Here is a 19,575-nt window from a genome sequence, read left to right as displayed (position 1 = left end):
TCGTCCTAAGTGTACCCCTCCGTGAAAATAGAAAGTGATGGCGGTGTTGTGTCGAGTCCTCGCTCGTCTCTTCTCGAGTGGCTGCTCGTCGATATTTTTATTGCCCGTTCGCTGCGTATTTATACGCCGGTGCTTCTATATCGAGAACGAAAATATTTCTAGGTGGATCTGCGAAGAGTGAACCCATGCAAGAAGCGGTGTTCCGTCGCCGCCTTCCGCGATTTCGGCGACCTGATTAAGATTAATCTGCGACACCGGTCAGACGGCCACGGTTCGTTTTCACTGCCACCCGAAGATTTGACACGATTTGTCAAAGTTGTTACCACGAGTCTGACACGGATCGATATAGATTCGACGCATCAGTTGGGATTAGGATGGCCGTGCAGGGATTGGGATAAGGATAGCTCGATATTAGAAGCGAAAAGGGATAGAAACGCGTGCGTGTGTGCGTCTACATTGATTATTTTTGAGTTGAAATATTAATAGCCACGGTATAAGAGATACGTAAATAGAAAGCGTGGAGCGCAACACGGGTAAATACTTTTGAGAATGTTTTCTGAAAACGCTTTTAAAAGCTTTGTCGTGGCGCCACCGTTACCAAGAGCCGTGAATTTAAGCTCCTGGAAGCTTCGGTAAAACCTCGACCGATAACTTTGTAGTCGGTCCCTGCTTTTCAACTACTGGATATGTTGATTACTGCATACGAGCGAGTCTGGCGCTTATCTTCTAGCGTGTTCTAGCGTGTGTCGAAAGTTGGCAGCACGACATCAGATTCGCGACGCGAGTGCCCGGAGAAAGACTTACTCCTTGCTCTATCTATAGTAGATCTACTGATTTAAATGAAAAAGCTCATACGTACGTACATAAAGTGGACATCGTAAACAACTGAATATTACAGGGTTATCGTCGTTCATGGCTGATTCATTGTTATTTACAAAAGAAGTTTTAGCAACTGGGAAGTTGTTTCACCTTTTTGTATTGTATTATAACATTCTAGTTTTCCGTTTGATGTTTTCTCTTGTGACCAATTAATTTTCAGATATACAATTTCAATAAATAATAATACGCTCGAGTACTTTCATTTCAAATCAACGATCCGCTTAATTCAGTCCCAATACCTACTTCGTTTTTCATATCTGCTTCCGCATCGAAGCTGGAAACAATATAGTAATAATAATAAAAACAACAACAATAACATTAACGTTACGAGATTAATTCGTTATGGAAGGAAGAAGGTATCAATTAGGCAAATCCGACCATCTTACTACCAGCTGATATAGCGGAGCAATTAAAATCCCCGGGAATAATTCAACAATCTGACAACGAGATTTCCTCAGGATACGGGACGTCCCTCGTTATCAACGCCACTTTAATAATCGTTGCTCCTTCAGACTTTAATCAACTCGCATTATGCACCGGCTAATAATGATCTCGACGCACGAGATCCTTCCCTTTCCGTCGAGTGGCGTGGTTGGATTTCCACCTCGGGTCACCGGTTCGGTTTCGAGTAACCCTCGAACTCGAACTGTAATTAGCTTTCGAAATCCAGCGAAAGCTGCAGTCTGACTGGTTCGTACTCGAGGAGAAGGAAACGTCCTTCGTCTCCGAGTAAAACAATCGTCGGCGCTTTGATTCGCTCGACTTCCTGCCGGTTGCCGCACGAACTGCCATTTCACTGTCTTTATTTCGTCTTTTTCCTGTTCGTCCGCTTTATCTAGCCAATCCGTGGCTTCATGGTTTCAAGGATACTTCAACCGATTCCTCTGGGCAGAAGTTTCCATTTCGAGGAGCAGTTCCGCGGATCTGTTGTACAAAGAGACAAGGTCTGTAGAATCTAGTCGCCAGAGAAACGCTAACCGTGCCGGCGCTGTCCTCGTTTCCTGGACAAAGACGCCCGTTTTGCCAGCAGTTTGTCTCCACCGTCCGCCGGATTCCTCCGCGGAATCCTTCGGAGAATTCCGGAACCGCCGCGTCCGACCCCTCTCCATCTCAACTCCTCGTGGAATATTATACGCTTGCACGGGCACGCTACTGTAGCCGCGCTTGTACGTGGTTGGCGCCGCTTTCGTTATCGCAGGGGAACGCCGCCGACGAGGAAACTTCGCGGTTCACGCTTTGGCGAACGATGATTGGCAGAGGCTGCAGAAGTCTTTGTGTTGCTGGTTGATCGTCTTTGGGTAAAGAATGAAATTAGGTAGATGAAATTCAATTTCTTCCTATTTTTCAGTTTTAGAATACTTGGATACAGTATACTTAAATGTAGATTTTTATGCAATTATGGAAAATTTAAATTGATAGAAGAAATAAGAACGATTTTCTTAAATATATAAACTCCTACTACCAAGATATAACGTTACATTTCAATCCATTTACGTGTTATTATCAAATGGTACAATATTGTACCATTGTTAAAACCTAATACGCAGCTTGTTCTTCGATATACGTCCAGCGGTGCAACCGGTTCCTTCACCTCGAATTCTTATTAAAAGTGTAATCGCTTTTGAGTATCTCCGATACTTCGGAAGAATAATTCCCTTCTCTTCGAAATCCTCTCGAGGAACAACTCGATCTATACAAAGTGCTTACAAGGAACAACTCCCTTAAAAATATTCTTTCGCGGAATAATTCTCCTCCTTTCGTCAAAGAATACCTTCGTCGTCTATCGTCGTAAGATATTCTTCGGCGGAATAAACCCCTTACCTACTATCATCCTTTCTCGAAACATTCTCTCAGAGCATGATTTCCTCGATACTTTTAGAGGTACAGGAACGTTCGAGTGGAAGGAAAAGGAGGAATTGTATTGAAAACTAGAAGGTAAACTCCATATTTGACTTGGCAGTCGGTCGATCGTTTGAGTTAACTCGATAATAGCCTCTTTCGTCCGATTCGACGTCAGATAGCATATCACCGACAAAGATCGTTCCCATGCTACTGATTTACCGCGGTCCAGCCTTGTTCGTTCATTTTAAAATTGCGTTGGTGCAACTATTCCACGTACAAGATCAATTATACTCGCTCGAGAAGATGTCTCGTGGAATGTTTCTTTCATAAGTTCGAGGGTGGTTTTTATTTCGTATTTACTACATATCGTACACTTGTTTTCTTATTAGTAAAATAATTTAAATCTCTGTGGAGGGATTATTTTGTCGTACATTATACGTTATACGTTATTAAACAAATTACAAATACAACATATTATTAAAATGTCGCATATATACTGCCAAAGTAGATTTGGAGAGATTCGTAAAAGTTACCAGTCCTTAACTCGATTGCAGTTGTATGTATCAGGAAATGATAAATAAAATTTATACGTCTTAATAAATTAAAGCTAAAAATCTAAAGTTAAATTATGTAATCTTAATCATTAACTTAAACATTAATTAATCGTCTCCAAGAAGACTGTGGAAAATGAAAACAGACATATTTACACTGTGAGCATAGATATTATATCAATTACTGTTCGGAGAGAAAACCTGCATACGTTCATCGGGAAACAACGTATCGTCGCTGTTCAACAACGTGCACGTAGCATAAGCAATATAAAGAATCTAACATAAACAAAACACCGTAGAATCTGTCGTTCACCATCGAGTTATCATCGAGGCCGGTAAACACCACTTTCCTAAAATTTCTAAACATTCGAGTTTCCTTGCAAGATCGAAGCTGCGACCGTCTCTTTGGGCGGGTACGGAAGCATCAAGGAGCCGACGCGGCCGAACAGCGAGAGGACGTGAAGCTATTCTTAAAATAGGGCTCGACTGAACGAAGCGAATGAACGAGAGAAGCCGATACGTATATACGGAGGGTAGGGCGAGGCGCGGGACGTCAGTACGCGTTAATCAGAGGAAGATGGAAAAGCATGGTCGAAAGAGGAGCGTGTAACGAAGGCTCGGGAAGAGAAGTCGGAGAAAGAGAGGGAATACGGCGTGCCTCGCGGGTCGCCGGCTCTTCTTCAGGGTCCGAGCTTCGTCCGAAACGAAGCGCCTCCGTTCTCCTCCTCTTCTCTTATGAGAACGTGCCGTCGGGGACGACGCTTCGTCGAACCGTTCGTCGTTCGATCGGTTCTCCACGTTTGGCCTCACTCGTCTCTTCTTATCCCTCTTTCGTTTAATCCCTCTCTAGTTTCCTGTATCTTTCTCTATCTGTCTCTTGTGCCTCCGTCTCTTTCTCTCTCGCTTTATCTGTCTGTATTCTTGCATCTTTCTCCATCTCGATCGTTCGATTCACCGGTTTCTTCCTCTTCTTAGCTCCGCAGCTTCCTTCTTCTCTTGTCTTTTCGGCTCGAACCGCGTGTCACGGTGAAGCGAACGTGGTGCACGCTGCGGGTGGTGGTGCTGGTGCTTGGTGTTGGTGGTGGTGGTGGTGGTGCTGGTTGTTTTGGTGTCGTCGATGGTGTCGGTGGTCGATGGTGATCGGTGAATCCGCCTCGAGCGATCAGGAGATCTCACCCTTGGAAACCTTGCGCTTTCGCTCGATCGAGGAGGGGAGGCTGCTCGAATCATGGCGTCCTACAGGAGCTACGTAAGTGTTGAGACTAGGGTTTCAGCGAAGCCGTTTACCGGATATCGTAGTTCGTTTATGTGATAATTTCGATGCACGTGTGTACTTGTACAGGTCGAAAACCGTGGGTTTGATCAACGTTTTTGGGCGCGGCAGGTTCGGAGAACGTAATTTTACCGGCGGTTAATTGGGAAGTTCGTTTCGGCCGGGTGAAACGTTGTTTACGCGACGCGGTGTCTTCATTAAATCGACGCCGGTCGCAAAACGACGCGAAGTTATAATTGGTGTTCCGCGGTGTCATCGCACGAGATGAATTTTCGCAAACGCGACGCTGAAAAAGAAGCAGAGTAACGCCGCTCGGCTGTACCACGCTGAAACGCGTTCTCCCTAATGTTGTCGAGCGTTTTGGGAACCGGGCAAGTAGAAAACGACGAGTTTCCTCCATTTCGTTGTCGCGTTCTTCTGAGCAAAAGGCTGTTTCTGTTTCTCTTTTTCTTTGCTTCTTTTTCTAGTGAAATTTTTAACGTCTCGTTTATATGGTTTATACGCATTCCACGGTTTCAAAGCGGTATGAGACGTGACATTTTTAATGATACATCGATGCTGAAAGAAAATGTGAAAAGATGTGAAAGATCGGTACTATTTTTTTTTTTATAAATTCTCTGTATATATCGCTTTCCAACGAATCAAGCCATTCTCGAAGAATGAACGTTTTGTTGAAATGCAACTGCAGTTCCTTCAGGCACTTAGCGTTGTGTATAACACGAATTAATATATAATTGTTCGCTAAAATGTAACTTGACAAATTTAACTTGAAACCAAATATTTTTATGTTTATATATTTTTTAATCAACGCGATACATCGTCGCAATTGCATTCGCGTGCAACGACGCAAAGCGACACTAGTTGCGCGTTATCTCGTATCTAGAACAAGAAACAGCGTTTGCTGACGATGATTCGTGTTATCTTGAAAAAGTAATTGAGAATCTAGCCGATTCGTCAGATATAATAATTTTAAACTATTCGAAAGCTTAATATTATCGCTCGATTTTATTGAGAATTTAACTATTGAAGATCGGCGTGACCGTGTCTTATGGTGACCTGCATAAAGAGACGAGATGATGTTTAGTATTTATTGTGCATGGTGCAGATATTATTAACCCGTTGATGACTGTGCTCGTGTCTGAGGCGAGCTATTCGTGATTCGTTTGTAGACAGTGTCGTTTGTCTGGTTTGTTGTCGAACTGGTTGATTAGCTTGGCAATTTACTGCGTTGAAAAGGGAGAATGAAATGAGTTTTATCATAACCAAGGAAATATTTCATTATTTTCTATAAAAAAAATGCAGCTGGAGGAAAAAGTAGAGCTAGAAAAAGAGAACTGAATTTATTATAAAACTTCATGCTTTTAATTAAATGTATTCTTTTGGTTTATATAATACAAATACGTAAAAAATTAATTTACAGTTAAAAACACTGTTTGAAAAATAAATCGTAAATACAGGCATTTATTGCTTCCTTTCGAATAAACACTGAATGAAAATCAATTTAATTATAACGTTCTATCATTCTCACGATCAGAATGACTTTTTTCCTGCCGATGTTTCACAAGTTTCATTATCTAACAAAAATAGACGAATTCATGCTTATTTCCCTCTTTATCTTCGGTATAATTTATATAAAATTATACTTTTGCCTAGAATTAATAACGCAGTATTTGTCCAACATTTATTACAATATATTACAATTGTTCCGACGACCTGTACTTGATATATTCCTTGATATTTTCAGACGATAGTTCAACCATGTCATACAATGATCAACAATAATTGATCTCGATCAAGATGATCTACTATGTACAAATACCCCCTATTCTGCTCCCATCCAATGTTTCAATGTATCATACAACTTTATTACATCGTCAAACTATATCATAGAACTCGAAGACGTTAAATCTTAACATAAAGTAATAAACGAAGTAGCAATAAACCTAATCCAAAACTGATCCAAACTAACAGTAACTAATCCATAATAAACCGAATATAAAACAACGAACATATCGTATTACTCGTATATTCTATGTGCCTCGTATAATAAAGCGAGAAGACTTTGAGAATCTGCATTTAATCACGTATTTCGATTCGTAGATCATCGTCATTTCAGTTTCTCGATTAGTTACGTCATACGTTTTCATAACCTGAATGTTATATTAAATTTCTTATAATGATAAACCTAAGACGCTAGGTTTCATGACAAATGACAGGGAACCTACACAATCGTGACCCTCGGTTGATCAAATAATGTATAACAAATTTAATTGACTAATCGTAAGTAGAAATTCCGAAATTTTAAGCAAAGTAAGCGACGAACAATTATTTTGGATGTATTTGATTCCTTGTGGTCGTTGCACCTCACGCGTAATCTATACGCGACTCGTCCGCCCGCTATAATTATGCGATGTAAATGAAGTCCATTAACGTTATCGTCCGAAGGCCGTGGTCGCACGCGATCCTCTGTTTCGCGCAGGCCGCGTCGCTGTTTACAAAATACCTAGAATTTAAGACCGCCGTTCGCCAGTCACGCCGCTGACGAGACTTTGCCCCTCCGCCGTTTTCCCGATTTCTTTCGACAGTGATCGCTTGCACGTGTTACACATATTCGTGCTTCAGGGATCGAGCACACTGACCTCCCTCATAAGATCATTAAAATCGCGTTTCATTATTGCATGACAAAAATATTTGGACATATTTCTCAATAAATTTACAGATAACGCTGAATGATTTTCTTGAGAATATCAACAGCATACAGATACACACACGTGTGTACATATAGTTCGGATCTTATATCGAGTTTTGAATTTTTGATTATTTGCTCTCGAGTTTTTAACGAGAAGTTGGTGGGTTTGTTTTATGATTTCTCGTATGATTACTATTTCCAGGAAGCTGTAAAAATTGATCGGCAGGCTATTTCTTTTCTCATTTGCATAGTCGATGTTCTAGCGAAAAGAAATAACTTTGTTCCAAGTTATGTTTCCTTTTTCTAGTTATATTCGAAGTACAATATAGGACACTGTACTACGTCGGTAGTATATTTCAGTAACTCACAGCAGTCTCTGTGTTTATATACTTTCGGAAAGATGCTTAACTAAAACGATGAAATATTCCATTTACTATACCATAAAACAGGTAAGCCAATCTCCTCTTTTCCAAACACACGTTTCCATTAATTTGCCAATTATCTCGAAATAAAACTCGAAGCGAAGATCGCCTTAAAAATCAGCAGTCCCATCGTAAACGTCCGAACGCGGATCTTAGTACGTAGATATAGTGTGTAAACCGTGTAGTAGATAGAGTACGGCCGATGGTCAGACGGTGTTGGACGTCGTAAGCCAACTTGCAAGGGTCCGATAATAATACATAGATCGGCTGGCAGCGGCGCGGAGGTAAACATTTACCGAAGAAGCTCGGGCTCGGCAGCCACAGGGCACGAATTCCGGGTGTGCACCTCACGGAAACGCGTTCATACGTCGGCATCAGGTCGCCTGTGCCGTGGCCAGCAAAATTAGCCGGGCCTTTCCCAGACGACGTATGCCCGCCGGCGGTCTACTCATGCGAACCTTTCATCTGCCTATACCTATATGAATACGCACACCATACGCGACACGTATACGCAGTGTTTCATTCAAGCAATTAGCGTGTTTGTAGCTTCCCCGTGGGTGTTAATGAATTAATTTTCTTTTTTTTTTTATTTGATCGAGTAGAAAGAAAACGAATAAATATATCTTCTTAATTTACAATTTCGTCTAATCCGTTTAGTATGTGTAATTGATGTATTTGTATTGAGATATGTATAATTTTGTGTGCTAGACTAGATTAGCCGTGTAATAGTGACACACGTACGCGAGTATGTGTGTGCACAGCGTCTCGAAAAACGGATGAATGCAACTGTTCCGTTGGACAAAGAGAGTGCTGAGACGCGTGCAAATGTATATCGACGAAGATCCTGCAAATCGTTTATTAAATAAATGTAAAACTATTTTAATATGAATTCTAAGTGTGATTTCAGTGTTCCTTTGCTTTTATTTCTGCGATTAGGATCCACAATTCTCAACAATTTGAATCACTTTTTTTAATTTATTCGTCATTTGTTTAATTAATAGTTTATAAAAGTTAAAAGAACGTTGAAACGCGAAAGGGTAAATGTCGAAGAAGGAAAATCTAGAAAAAGATTATTGACTAAACAATCGCAATTCCCTAAAAGAAACAAATGTATTATAACGTATATTTCGTACTTTGTATACATTTTTTGAACATAACATTTATATCTGATAGTAATTTATCCATTATACGTATCTATCATAACGAATAAAAATATCCCGTACGGAAGCAGAAATTCCAAAAAAATAATCCGGTCAGCTGCTTATGCCGTGCGATTTACTCTACCCGTGAAAATATCCTGTATATTGAGTGTAAAGTTTCAAAAAGAGCCGATAGGTACCAACCTATCGACCGTTCCTGCGAGATTTTCGTTGCGAAGCCCGATAAAGAATATCCCTGGTCGTTTCGGCCGACAGCTTTAAGAAAGCTCTCGAGGGAACGAACAGTTTTGCTCTCGTCTATTGGAGTTCTTTAAACACGGCTGCATCAGGGGATGAGCCAAGGGTGTACGATATCTTCTCCTTTTCGAACTTTCCAGAGTGAGAGTCGGTCGAAGAGGATTTCTGCGGACGGGTGAATCTTAATGTGCGCGATGTACTGGCTTTGCCGCTGGATCGTAGATGAACTCGCGATATCGAAATTTATTGGATCGGTATATAGCTTTCCCCTTTTCGTCTCTTTCTCTCGATAAAATAAATTATAAACTTTTCAACTAAATTATTTTTGTTAATAAATTTGAACTAATAATCTAACAGCTAAATACATCGCCGCATTTGTAAAGCCTACACGTATATGCTTGTGTTAATACGCGATTTTTTACACCGACAATGTTTTCGTATGACATTTTTTCTACCTGCGCTAATAAAAGAGCTACGACTTTGAAAAGACGAACGAATTTCTCTGCAGAATTGATTTAAAAACCACTTCGAACCGATACAAAAATATTATAGGATCGATGTAAAACCACTTCGAAACCGATATAATAACTGGCTGTAGAAATATAATCGATATCAGGCAAAACCATTTTTATTCACAAGAGTTACGACATTATTTCGATTATATAACCATTTCAAGAACGAGGATCGATATCACGAGCATTTGCAACCTCTGCCAGTGGTTGACTTCAGTGGAATTATTTTACGTAATAACGACAATTTCGTCGATCGACGGGCATCTCTGAAACGGCGTAAGTAAACGATGCGAGGTACGTCGACGATGGGACGCATGATAAATTTAGCCGGGGTACAACGTGTTTGCGTTCCACTTCCTAGACGCGAAATCGAACAAGTTGGTCTTTAAGATTCCCCCGCGACATTTACACGCGGCGTGAACTTCGGGCAAATGGAGACATTTCATTTCTTGCGATTCGTCAACATCGTAAACACTCGACTCGGAATTAATTGCGATCTTTCACATACGTAATTAATAATATTTATGTATTTACGGTGATATTGAATTATCTCGTGTATTCGTTGCGATTTGTAATTTTCAGGTGGAATTAATCGCTACCTTACAGAGAAAAGAGATTGAAAGTTTCTAAGTAATAGTCGCAAATATCGAATGTATAATTTCTCATTTATAATTGTTTAATTTTTGTGGTATTACGTTTCACCGTACAATATGATACGTCTTTAACGATATCTCGTTATGTGCGTATCTCGTGCATCATATTTTGTAAATCATATCGATACAACTTTGTTATCGCGCGTTCTCAATTTTATTATTATTATTATTGAATTATTTTCAGAACATTTTAGTATTTTTCGTACCAATTATTAGCTGCAATTGGTTCGAATGAATTTGATTTAATAATTTATTACCTGATTTCGAGATAAATGAAATTTAATACGAAGTTGTTCCGAAATGTTGAATATGTAAAACATTTTAAATTCTCTGCTCCATATACAATTACAGTCACTGATTTTTCAATTTATTAAATGAATAACAAAATCTAGACAGATAATAAGAAGATAAGTTTACGCGTAACTGACTAGAATAGGAGACGCTACTCGATATAGTTATTTGTAAATAACGATAATTATTCACATTATTATCTTCATATTTATGACATTCAACGTTATCGAACTATGTACGTTGAAAGACGAGTTTCCAAACGAGATTAGACAACATATTGAAAATATTAGAAGCTTGTTGTTCGTGGAAAGAGCAGAAGGTAAGAAACAGCGGTAAAAGAAAGAAGGGTGTGTTCGAGGAGGGCGATCTTCATCGCTGTCCCCGAGGCGACGATAAATCTCGCGAATCTGCGGGGGAAACGGTGACGGTGAGAAAGGCCGGGCATTACAAGGATGAAGCAACAAATCGTGTCGCGTTAAAACGCAAAACCCTCGTAATATCGCGTCGAAGCCCACGGCGTCGCTTAAAAATAGTGCAACTGGAACGCACCGTTTATTTCCAAGCTTATTCGAAGATCGTCGTGGACGGATGAAACCGGCGATTAAATTAAAGGGAAAGCGAGAACCGAAGGTTGGAAAATCGGTGTCGTCGCTAGGTGGAAAATCATAGGGTAATATCGCTCGTTAATAACTTTCTCTCTTCTTTCAAAAGATAGACACGCGCTCGAAACAGCTTGAACGCGATTAAACGTCAGAAGGAAAATCCAACGTCACGGTGGATAAGAGACGCTTCGAGACGCAAGAATATGAACAGGGGAAACGAAAGGGAGACGAAGGCAAGGGGAGAAGTGGCTCGGTCTGAAGATAGAGAAAAAGATTTAAAGGCTCTTCTGAATATTTCAAGACGAGTTGTTGCCACGGCGAAACGTTGCCGCGGGACGATTTAATTGAGCGTTCTCCTCTTACCCTCTCGACGCTCCGTGCACAGCCCCTCCGGAGGAACGTCAACTGGAAATGCATATGCATCCGTGGCTCGCGAGCAACCGCTGTGCATCCAATTGCAGTCGGCGTTAAATGGAAAAATACACGCTTTCCTGATCGCCTCGATGTTCGTCAGATTCATTCGCACCCCATGGTTTTGGCTGAAATGTCTAGAGGGTTATCTAGGATACGAGCTGATGTATTTTAAATGCAATTGTGGTACTCTTCGTTAATCCTGTCTTTACGTTACGAGCTAATATCGGGTTGCTTAATTTATATACGTATTTTGGCTGTTGTTGCAACAGTTTCCTCGTACGTACATAGTTTAGGCCTTAATAACAATTTGTCAATCGTGATAGCCGTGATTTATTAGCCGATGCTAATGAAATTTCAAAATGTTTCGAGCAACGAATAAAATATGTCCGTGAAAATGCTGTATGATAAACGTTCAAAAATTTTTCCGATATAGTACATCATAAAGGAATAAATAAAAACAATAACTATATTACCCATCGATAAACGTCAAATTTTCTTCTCCGTTTCTCGAATAAAACGTCGTACGCGGCTCCTCGATCAATAAATCTCAATAAACAAATCGAGGTACCATTATCCCAATTGGCGCGCCATTCCTTAATATTCTAAACGTTAGCACGTTCACCGTGTTACACAGCTTCTGACAAATTGCACGTTAATACTAGATGCTTGTGATAAAAGCGGCACAGTGATAATGCCCGGGCTTTTCATTGCGCCATACCGGGACAATAAATTATGTTCGCCGAGAGGCTAGCCAGTATTTGGCCAGTGCTTTGTGCTCATGTTGAACGTCGACGATGCATAATCGACTAACGAGTCGAGTCGCATCCACATTTGATGCCTCGATGTTGCTATCGGATACAGGTGTTTCCGATAGCCGTGGTGCAGCTCCGATCCGATCGCATACATTTCACCCTACCATGGAATTTACGCGGAACAATATGCTTAGCTAGCATGGTCGCGTGGAAAATATTTTGGCTCGTCCGCTTCGCCGAGTTAGCAGCGATGTTCATTGTGTCTGGTTTTCACAGTAGGATGGAAGTACACGATGTTCATGCGAGTGGAAGAAACAGGATACAGAATTGTTAAATGACGGTTATTGCGCATCCTTCGATTCGTATTTTATTCAATCGTGTTTTTCGTATTATTATAAAATTTTCTCAAGTTTGAGAAAAATCATTTGCCACATGTTTTACGTTACATACAGAAAATAACATAATGTTTCGTGACAAACAAATTTTTATCGATGGTACGTAACTTTTAATTTGCATCTTGAAGTAAAAAGCATTTTAAATTGCATCGAACTGCATATACTAGTTTCGAGCGTTGAATCTACAAATTCGAGTCTCAAGGTGCATTTTTTTATAAGTACCACACCTAAGAGGAAACACAAGAGTAGCAAGCTTCACATTCATCAAAAATACTCGAAACCACCACTCCAATGAAGTTATTTTTACGTCGAAAAAAGAAAAAAAAAGAAAAGGGAAAAGAAAGATACATGAAACCTGCCACCTTATGTTCGAAAAATATCAGTTCAGTCTTCAGATAACTTAAGGGAGGAGCATTTGTTGTTTGATTTAATGGATTTCTCCAATCGAGAAAGCGTGCTTCTACCAGGAAGTATCATTTCAAATCCGTTCACTGTATTGTTTAAGGCAGCGCACCATAGTCCGTAGTATTCTAGAAAATATCGTTTCTCCTTCCTTCCGTTTGCTCGTTGTTTCTGTCCGTCCTTGTTTCACTGTTTCTCTCTTCTCGTACGTGTACACTTGAAGAGAGAACATGTCTGTGGATACTCCAGAGGGAACATGGACGAAGACCTCGCGGCTATATTTAAACGGACTCGTAGACATCGCCTCGAGTCTCTTTTTTCCATCCAACATGCCACGAAGAAGCATCTGCAGCTTGGCTTCGAAAAACTGCACAACTATGACAGGTCGCGTCCTCCTGGAAATCGCGGAAAGTCCGCAGAGAAAAACGTGACACAATTTTCTCGCTGTTTCACCCGTGTTCGCTGACTCCAGACGTCATGGAAAGCTGCGAAAATTCTCCTAGCTTTATTTATTCGCTTGTACGTTTTGTTTGCTTTTCCATAGCAATTTGAATTCAGCCGTAGGATTAATTTTATTACGAATTGTATATTTTGATGAAACTCTGAACAATTGTTTATTGCATCACCAATTCGAATCAATGATCTTTCCAGAAATTTTCTTCTGCAAATTTATAAGATTTTACAAAGGATACAACTTTCATTTGACTTTTTCTTTAAGTTTTCTGTCATCTACAATTTGAAATCACTTAAATAGTAGAGGTGATTCATGATCATGACGAAAGGGAAAAGAGATTCTTATTTGACACGGCAGTTACTAAAAGGAAAGTGATAACTTAATAGACTACTCTTGTCATTTCGTTATATTTCTTTGTTCTTTGTAATACCATTAACGTAAATGAAATAAAATTCAAATATACATAAGATAAGATAGTGATCTGATAGTGATCAATCGGATGTACCTACAGCCTACAGCTGTTAAAATTGTATATAACAAGTATTTGTTGCTCAAACAAAAATGTACCTATAATATTCCCGATCATCGTTAACAATGCAGATTCAGAATTAAAAGATTACCTTTCGACGATCATGACAAACAATAATCCAAAATAAATTGCAATTTTATCGAATTACCGTTTCCTCTGTTTGTTTTCAAACGAATAAAGCAATCAAATACGAAAGATAAATATTAATATTACTGCTGGTAGACAATATCTTTCGCGGAAAATTTGACAATTCAGAATTCAATGGGACACAAAATATACAAAACGTAACGTTTTTCTGTGAAATCGGATTGATGCAGTGCAGCGTGCATCGTGCACGTTGGTCGATGAAACAAGCGTTTGAAAACCGGGGCGGAAGAAGCGTTCAAACGTCGCTGTCTTGTTAGCGACGACCAATATTTGCCGCCAGAAACGACAACAACGCGGTCCGCAAACACAGCTGATCTCGCAGATCAATTGCCCGCATTGAAATCAATTTTGAGACTCGGCCCAACTACAGATCGGCCTATTGCGCGATGTCACTGAACCTAGTCGTTTGAATTACATCTATCTACCGATGATTTTTCTACTGCGCGAATGGTAAACACATTCGAATAAATGGAATTTTCTCAGTGGATTTTCGTAATTGTGATTGACAATTCGAGATTAAAATAAAATGGATAAAATTGAAAATGGATAAAATTGGTGGGCTGTTAACTGGATTGGACACGTTTCGCTAAACTGGTTTGTTGAACTTTTCAATGCATTAATTAAAGATAGACTTTTTCCTTCTTTAAGATCATAATGATATACCAGCATTTATATATTTACACTATCTGTTGTGATTGAACAATTTTTAGCATTTGAATTATATAAGTACAATTTACAAATATAATATATACAGCGCACTGTATCTCCATCATACAAAGCTTAATGTATCCGAGATAGATTTCAAATGTCATTGAGTACACGTGTACTCACCTAATTCGAATTAATGGATCTGGTTATGGATTTACATAGCGTTGGCATAGGATATGCGAAGTGTTATATAAGTTAATGTAACTCGAGATATCATCTCTGCATAATCCGATTCGCTATTCTTTCTAGTTTTGAATACCTCGTCGTGTGCTGTTACATGCGCTGACAAATTTTGTCAAATTAGCTAGAAAACAACTTGATTGATTAAATTCGTTTCTCTTCATGGTACTTTGTAATAGGCAAGTGAGATGAAAATTTGTCCATATTATTCGACGTGATAATTATTCTAATTATTAATTGCGAGCTTCGTCAGTTATTATTCGATTACTTTAAGATTTCTTGGTCGCGCAATTCATTTAATTTACCATATAAATTTATAGATAATTTATAAGATCCAAGGGACGAAAGGCAGCGAACGTCGAAAAAAGAGAAAAATTGACATCCATCGCAGTGGTAACCAATTTGCAACGAATTCTAGAAAGAGTTCGCATTTAAACTCCATTAAAAGAGACTTAAGTGCATTTCTATTTATACGCAGATTCTTGAGAACGTCGTGCCGGGGATATTCAATCTTTCGTTTCAGCCTGAGCTTTCAGTTAGTATTAATTAAACTCCGAGCCGTTGTCATTCTGTCGTAAAATAAATAGCCCGAACTAAAAGCTACGCGTGACTGCGCTAGGTGCCACTGAAATTGGCAGAGCACCACGAATCGGTGCGAGTACGTTGCTCTTCCCATGAGTCGCCGAAATTCGAGCCGACCACTTTCTATTCGTTAACTGTACGTTTTGATGGAACACGATACCGTAAGTTTGCCGTTTGCTAGGTTTGTTGATTTTCTGCGGGAACAGGATGTGGATGTTGATCCACTCAGCTCTGTATTTCCGACCAAAGGACCTAGTTTCTTTTCGCGTATCTACGATGGATAGTCAGGAGACGTGCCATATATTTCCATATCTTAGAATACCTTAATATGCATTTATAATTTTTAAAAAGTTTTTCGGTTTTCATTGCATTCTCTGCGCCTAGTTCTTAATTTGCTTGATTGATATTCGAAGAAAGCTGTATACACCCCTTGACAGTGTAATCAAATGACGAAGAATTCAGAATGGATGATGCAGAAAATTACTTCTTTGGTCTCACATTCTCTAACTTGTTGCAGACAATAAATACAAATAACTACATCATGTGCAATGGTATTTAAGGTGTGAAAGTTATAGTACTACGTGTGATAATTTATCTGAGTTTCTCTCATGCTACGGCAAGAGTTACGTAGCATTCGTAGTCTAGTTTAGACGATCAAATATCTCTAGATGATAGGAGTAAAGTGTAAGTGTAGCTGGTTCGAAGATATTACGTAGCTCTTAGTTGAGTATCGTTTTACAAATATTATCGCAACTAGAAAAACTTAGGTAGAATGTAATTACCAGGTTCCACCACCTAAGGGTGATTACACAAAGAATTCGTAATCCGTATAGTAACCTCTCAATAATAATCCCAACATTTCACAACATTTTGGTAACTGACAAAGATTCAACGATGACCGAACGACTTGTCACAGACACCTTACATTTTTGACAATTTTGTTTCTTCTTATAAATTTTTTTAACTGCACTATAGACCGTTACTTGTATGTTAACAGTATTAACAATATTAATTTTATATAATATTAGCAATAGCATCGAAATCATAGTAACTTATAGTATTGGTGTATTTTTAATTGCACAAAGTTCTAACATTTTACACCATTTTTATACGAACATCGATTATAATTTCTACATATTTTACTTCTTTTCTACCTTCCCCGTTCTTGCTGTTTTATGGTCCCTATTTTCTCGCTGTTTTTTCCTTTTTTATACACTTCGTTGTGTTATGCAGACGCTTTAATAGACCATGTCTGCAAATATTTGTCCTCGAGAGGTGGATTGCCAGCTACATATCTCCCTGTCTCTCGAATGATCTTGCAAGTGGACAAGTCTCAGATGGTTTTCCCTCGAGTATGATGCGCCACGTTTGTAAATTGCAGATCTCCCTTTGCAGTATCGTGCTAGAATTTTCTTTGCTAACCTTGAATAATAACTGGCCAAAGTAAACGAAACAAGAACGGCGCATACGCCAAAGGCAATAAAAATAAAGCTGCGGGTATAAAAAATTAATTTGTTGGAACTGAGTTGCATAAGAAATATTGTGGGACGTTAAATGTTACAGCGCACAAAGTTGAAAATATACCGGATAGTGGTGGACGTTATGTTTCTTCTCCTCGTGACAAATAAATAATTCAGAAACGGTAGCAGCAATGGAAACATTGGATAACATTAAATATTAGAGTTCGTGAAGTTGAAAATATCGCGAGATAGAATCGCGGGGAAACTTCTTATCTGCTTTGTTATTTATGAACTCGACCAAGTACGAGATACGATGTATGACATAATTTTTCTGTTTTCTTTTTAAGTTATATTCTAACTAACTATATTCTAAATAAATTGTATTTTAAATTATAGACAACAAACGATTAAATTAGTACACAGACGTTTAAGCATTTTAAGCACTAACATCTTCACAAACCTTTTATTGTTTTATTGGATCTAAATAATGTCACATTGTCGTATGTAAGTATATAATTTAATATATATATATATTATACGTAAAAGAACGTTTCCATTTTTCATAATCGATGCAGTAGATGCAACATTTCACAATTTGGAAAACTCGTAACGTAAGAGTTCCGTACGATATCTGTAATTAATTTTCATATTTTCATTTCATCATAGCAGTTAAGGATTAATCACTTGCCTGCAGTTTATTATTTAATTTCTATATATCCACGTTTCAATATATGACAGAAATTAATTGAATTTTTAATACTTTCAAATTATTTATCTAGTTTCATTGAGCAAAGATCTTTTATAGTTTATAATGTATACCTTCAATTTTAAATCGTAAAACTTTAACTATACGCCATTAGAAATCTTCAAATATTCATAGAAAGGAGAAACAATTATAACTTAGCAATTACAGAGAATGACAGTATGATCGGGCTCACAATGAGTGATTTATCGGTTTGTAACTGCATCGAGAGACTCGACATCCCTGATAACCGGAGTCCATAAGAGTCTTTGGCCGCAACTTCCGGCAACTTATACGGCACCGGAAGTTTTCCAATTACGCGGCGAAGCCGTTGCTGTTTCCCCGTCGAAGCGTTTAGTTCTTGACATTCTCTCGTCGCCACTTTCGCGGCGACGAAGGCTTCCCATTGAAAGACTTTTGCGTCGAGCCACTCGCCAGGATCTCGAGAAACTTCATTAAATATCTTCAGCTTCCGATGACTTGCCACGCAACTTGCGATTGAAATTAATTGGATACACCAGTACACGATTTTCGTAATGGATTTGCATGACGACATAGTCAATAAAATTTTCTCTGTAATTGGAAGGATTTTTAACTTTAATATAAAACTTTATCGCAATTAACGGTTTAGTGGCGAGGCACTTTAGTTGATATTTTCTGTGAAGTAATCATATGTAAATTACGGTGTATAAAAGATACATGTACTGATCGAATATGATAATAATTATTATTCTTAAATTTTCATGTTAATATCTTGATCGATTTAAAAGATACTTCTTTCCTATAACAAAAGAAGACTTTCATTTACGTGTGAACGTACGTATTAAATGTGAATGTGCTACAAGATGTTAAAAAATTGAATGGAGTATAAACTTTAATCTGACATTGGCACGATAATGCGTCTATTTCGATACAGGTGGTGCGTCTATATTTTAGGATTAAAATACGTTTTACAAAATAACTAATTTTTGGGAATCTGCTGCGACAGAAAGAGAAACGCGTCGATTTATTTTGTCCACAAATAGAGATAAAGATTGCGTAAGAACGAAGACAAACCAGGAAGTGAAATTGAAGGTGCATACGATTCTTGCCAAAAATACGCTCCACAAATGTCATACGCGATTCACTTTCGACATACGCGTGTCACGCGAACATCCAGAGAGGCTGAAATCGTTTCCTTGATTCATGCATCGAAATACTGAAAAAGTTGGCCACCGCCCAACGCGTGAAACGTGAAATAACAACCCGTTGAAATGGATCGTCGAACCGGCCTAATCGGCATTTTGTAACGTGAACACGTTATCGTTTTCTTCATACGCTATTTTTATTCCGAATGTTTCTTGCATGGAAATAAGATATACGTTTTTGCAATACAATAATTGCCATTTTCGTCCAATACTTTGCATAGCTTTCCTGCGAACTCTTCAACCGTAACAAATATATAGAATTATAATCATAACGCATCCTGAAATCAAACATCAAAGTGTGCTGCTTAGGAACCCATGAAATTGTGAAAGGCAATTTCAACGTTCATTCAGTCTAAACCCAGAAGAATCACGTATTTTCTTCGGACGAATAATACCGCGGTAAATTAAATTTCCTGCCTTCCCGATCCCATTTCCTCGGTGTTCTTGTGCTCGTAAAACGAAGCATTACTTTCGACATATTAATCCGCGCGTGGTCGGAAACCAGAATGAAA

The 19,575-nt window shown here is 38.8% G+C and overlaps 1 protein-coding gene across 2 annotated transcripts in view; it reads left to right on the top strand.

Moving 5' to 3' along the window:
* Positions 1 to 3,970: 3,970 nt before the first annotated feature.
* Positions 3,971 to 19,575, top strand: part of LOC122568283 (serine-rich adhesin for platelets-like) — a 38,080-nt gene continuing 22,475 nt past the window's right edge. The window contains exon 1 of one of the 2 annotated variants that reach the window (XM_043727853.1): positions 3,971 to 4,521. In XM_043727853.1, coding sequence (XP_043583788.1) covers positions 4,501 to 4,521 — 21 coding nt within the window. In that variant the 5' untranslated portion in view covers positions 3,971 to 4,500. The remainder of the gene's footprint in view (positions 4,522 to 19,575) is intronic. The other variant, XM_043727854.1, reaches the window with a different exon arrangement.

This window comes from Bombus pyrosoma, linkage group LG6 (assembly GCF_014825855.1).
Source record: "Bombus pyrosoma isolate SC7728 linkage group LG6, ASM1482585v1, whole genome shotgun sequence".
Taxonomy (NCBI): Eukaryota; Metazoa; Arthropoda; class Insecta; order Hymenoptera; family Apidae; genus Bombus; species Bombus pyrosoma.
This window is presented reverse-complemented; position numbering and strand designations above follow the sequence as displayed.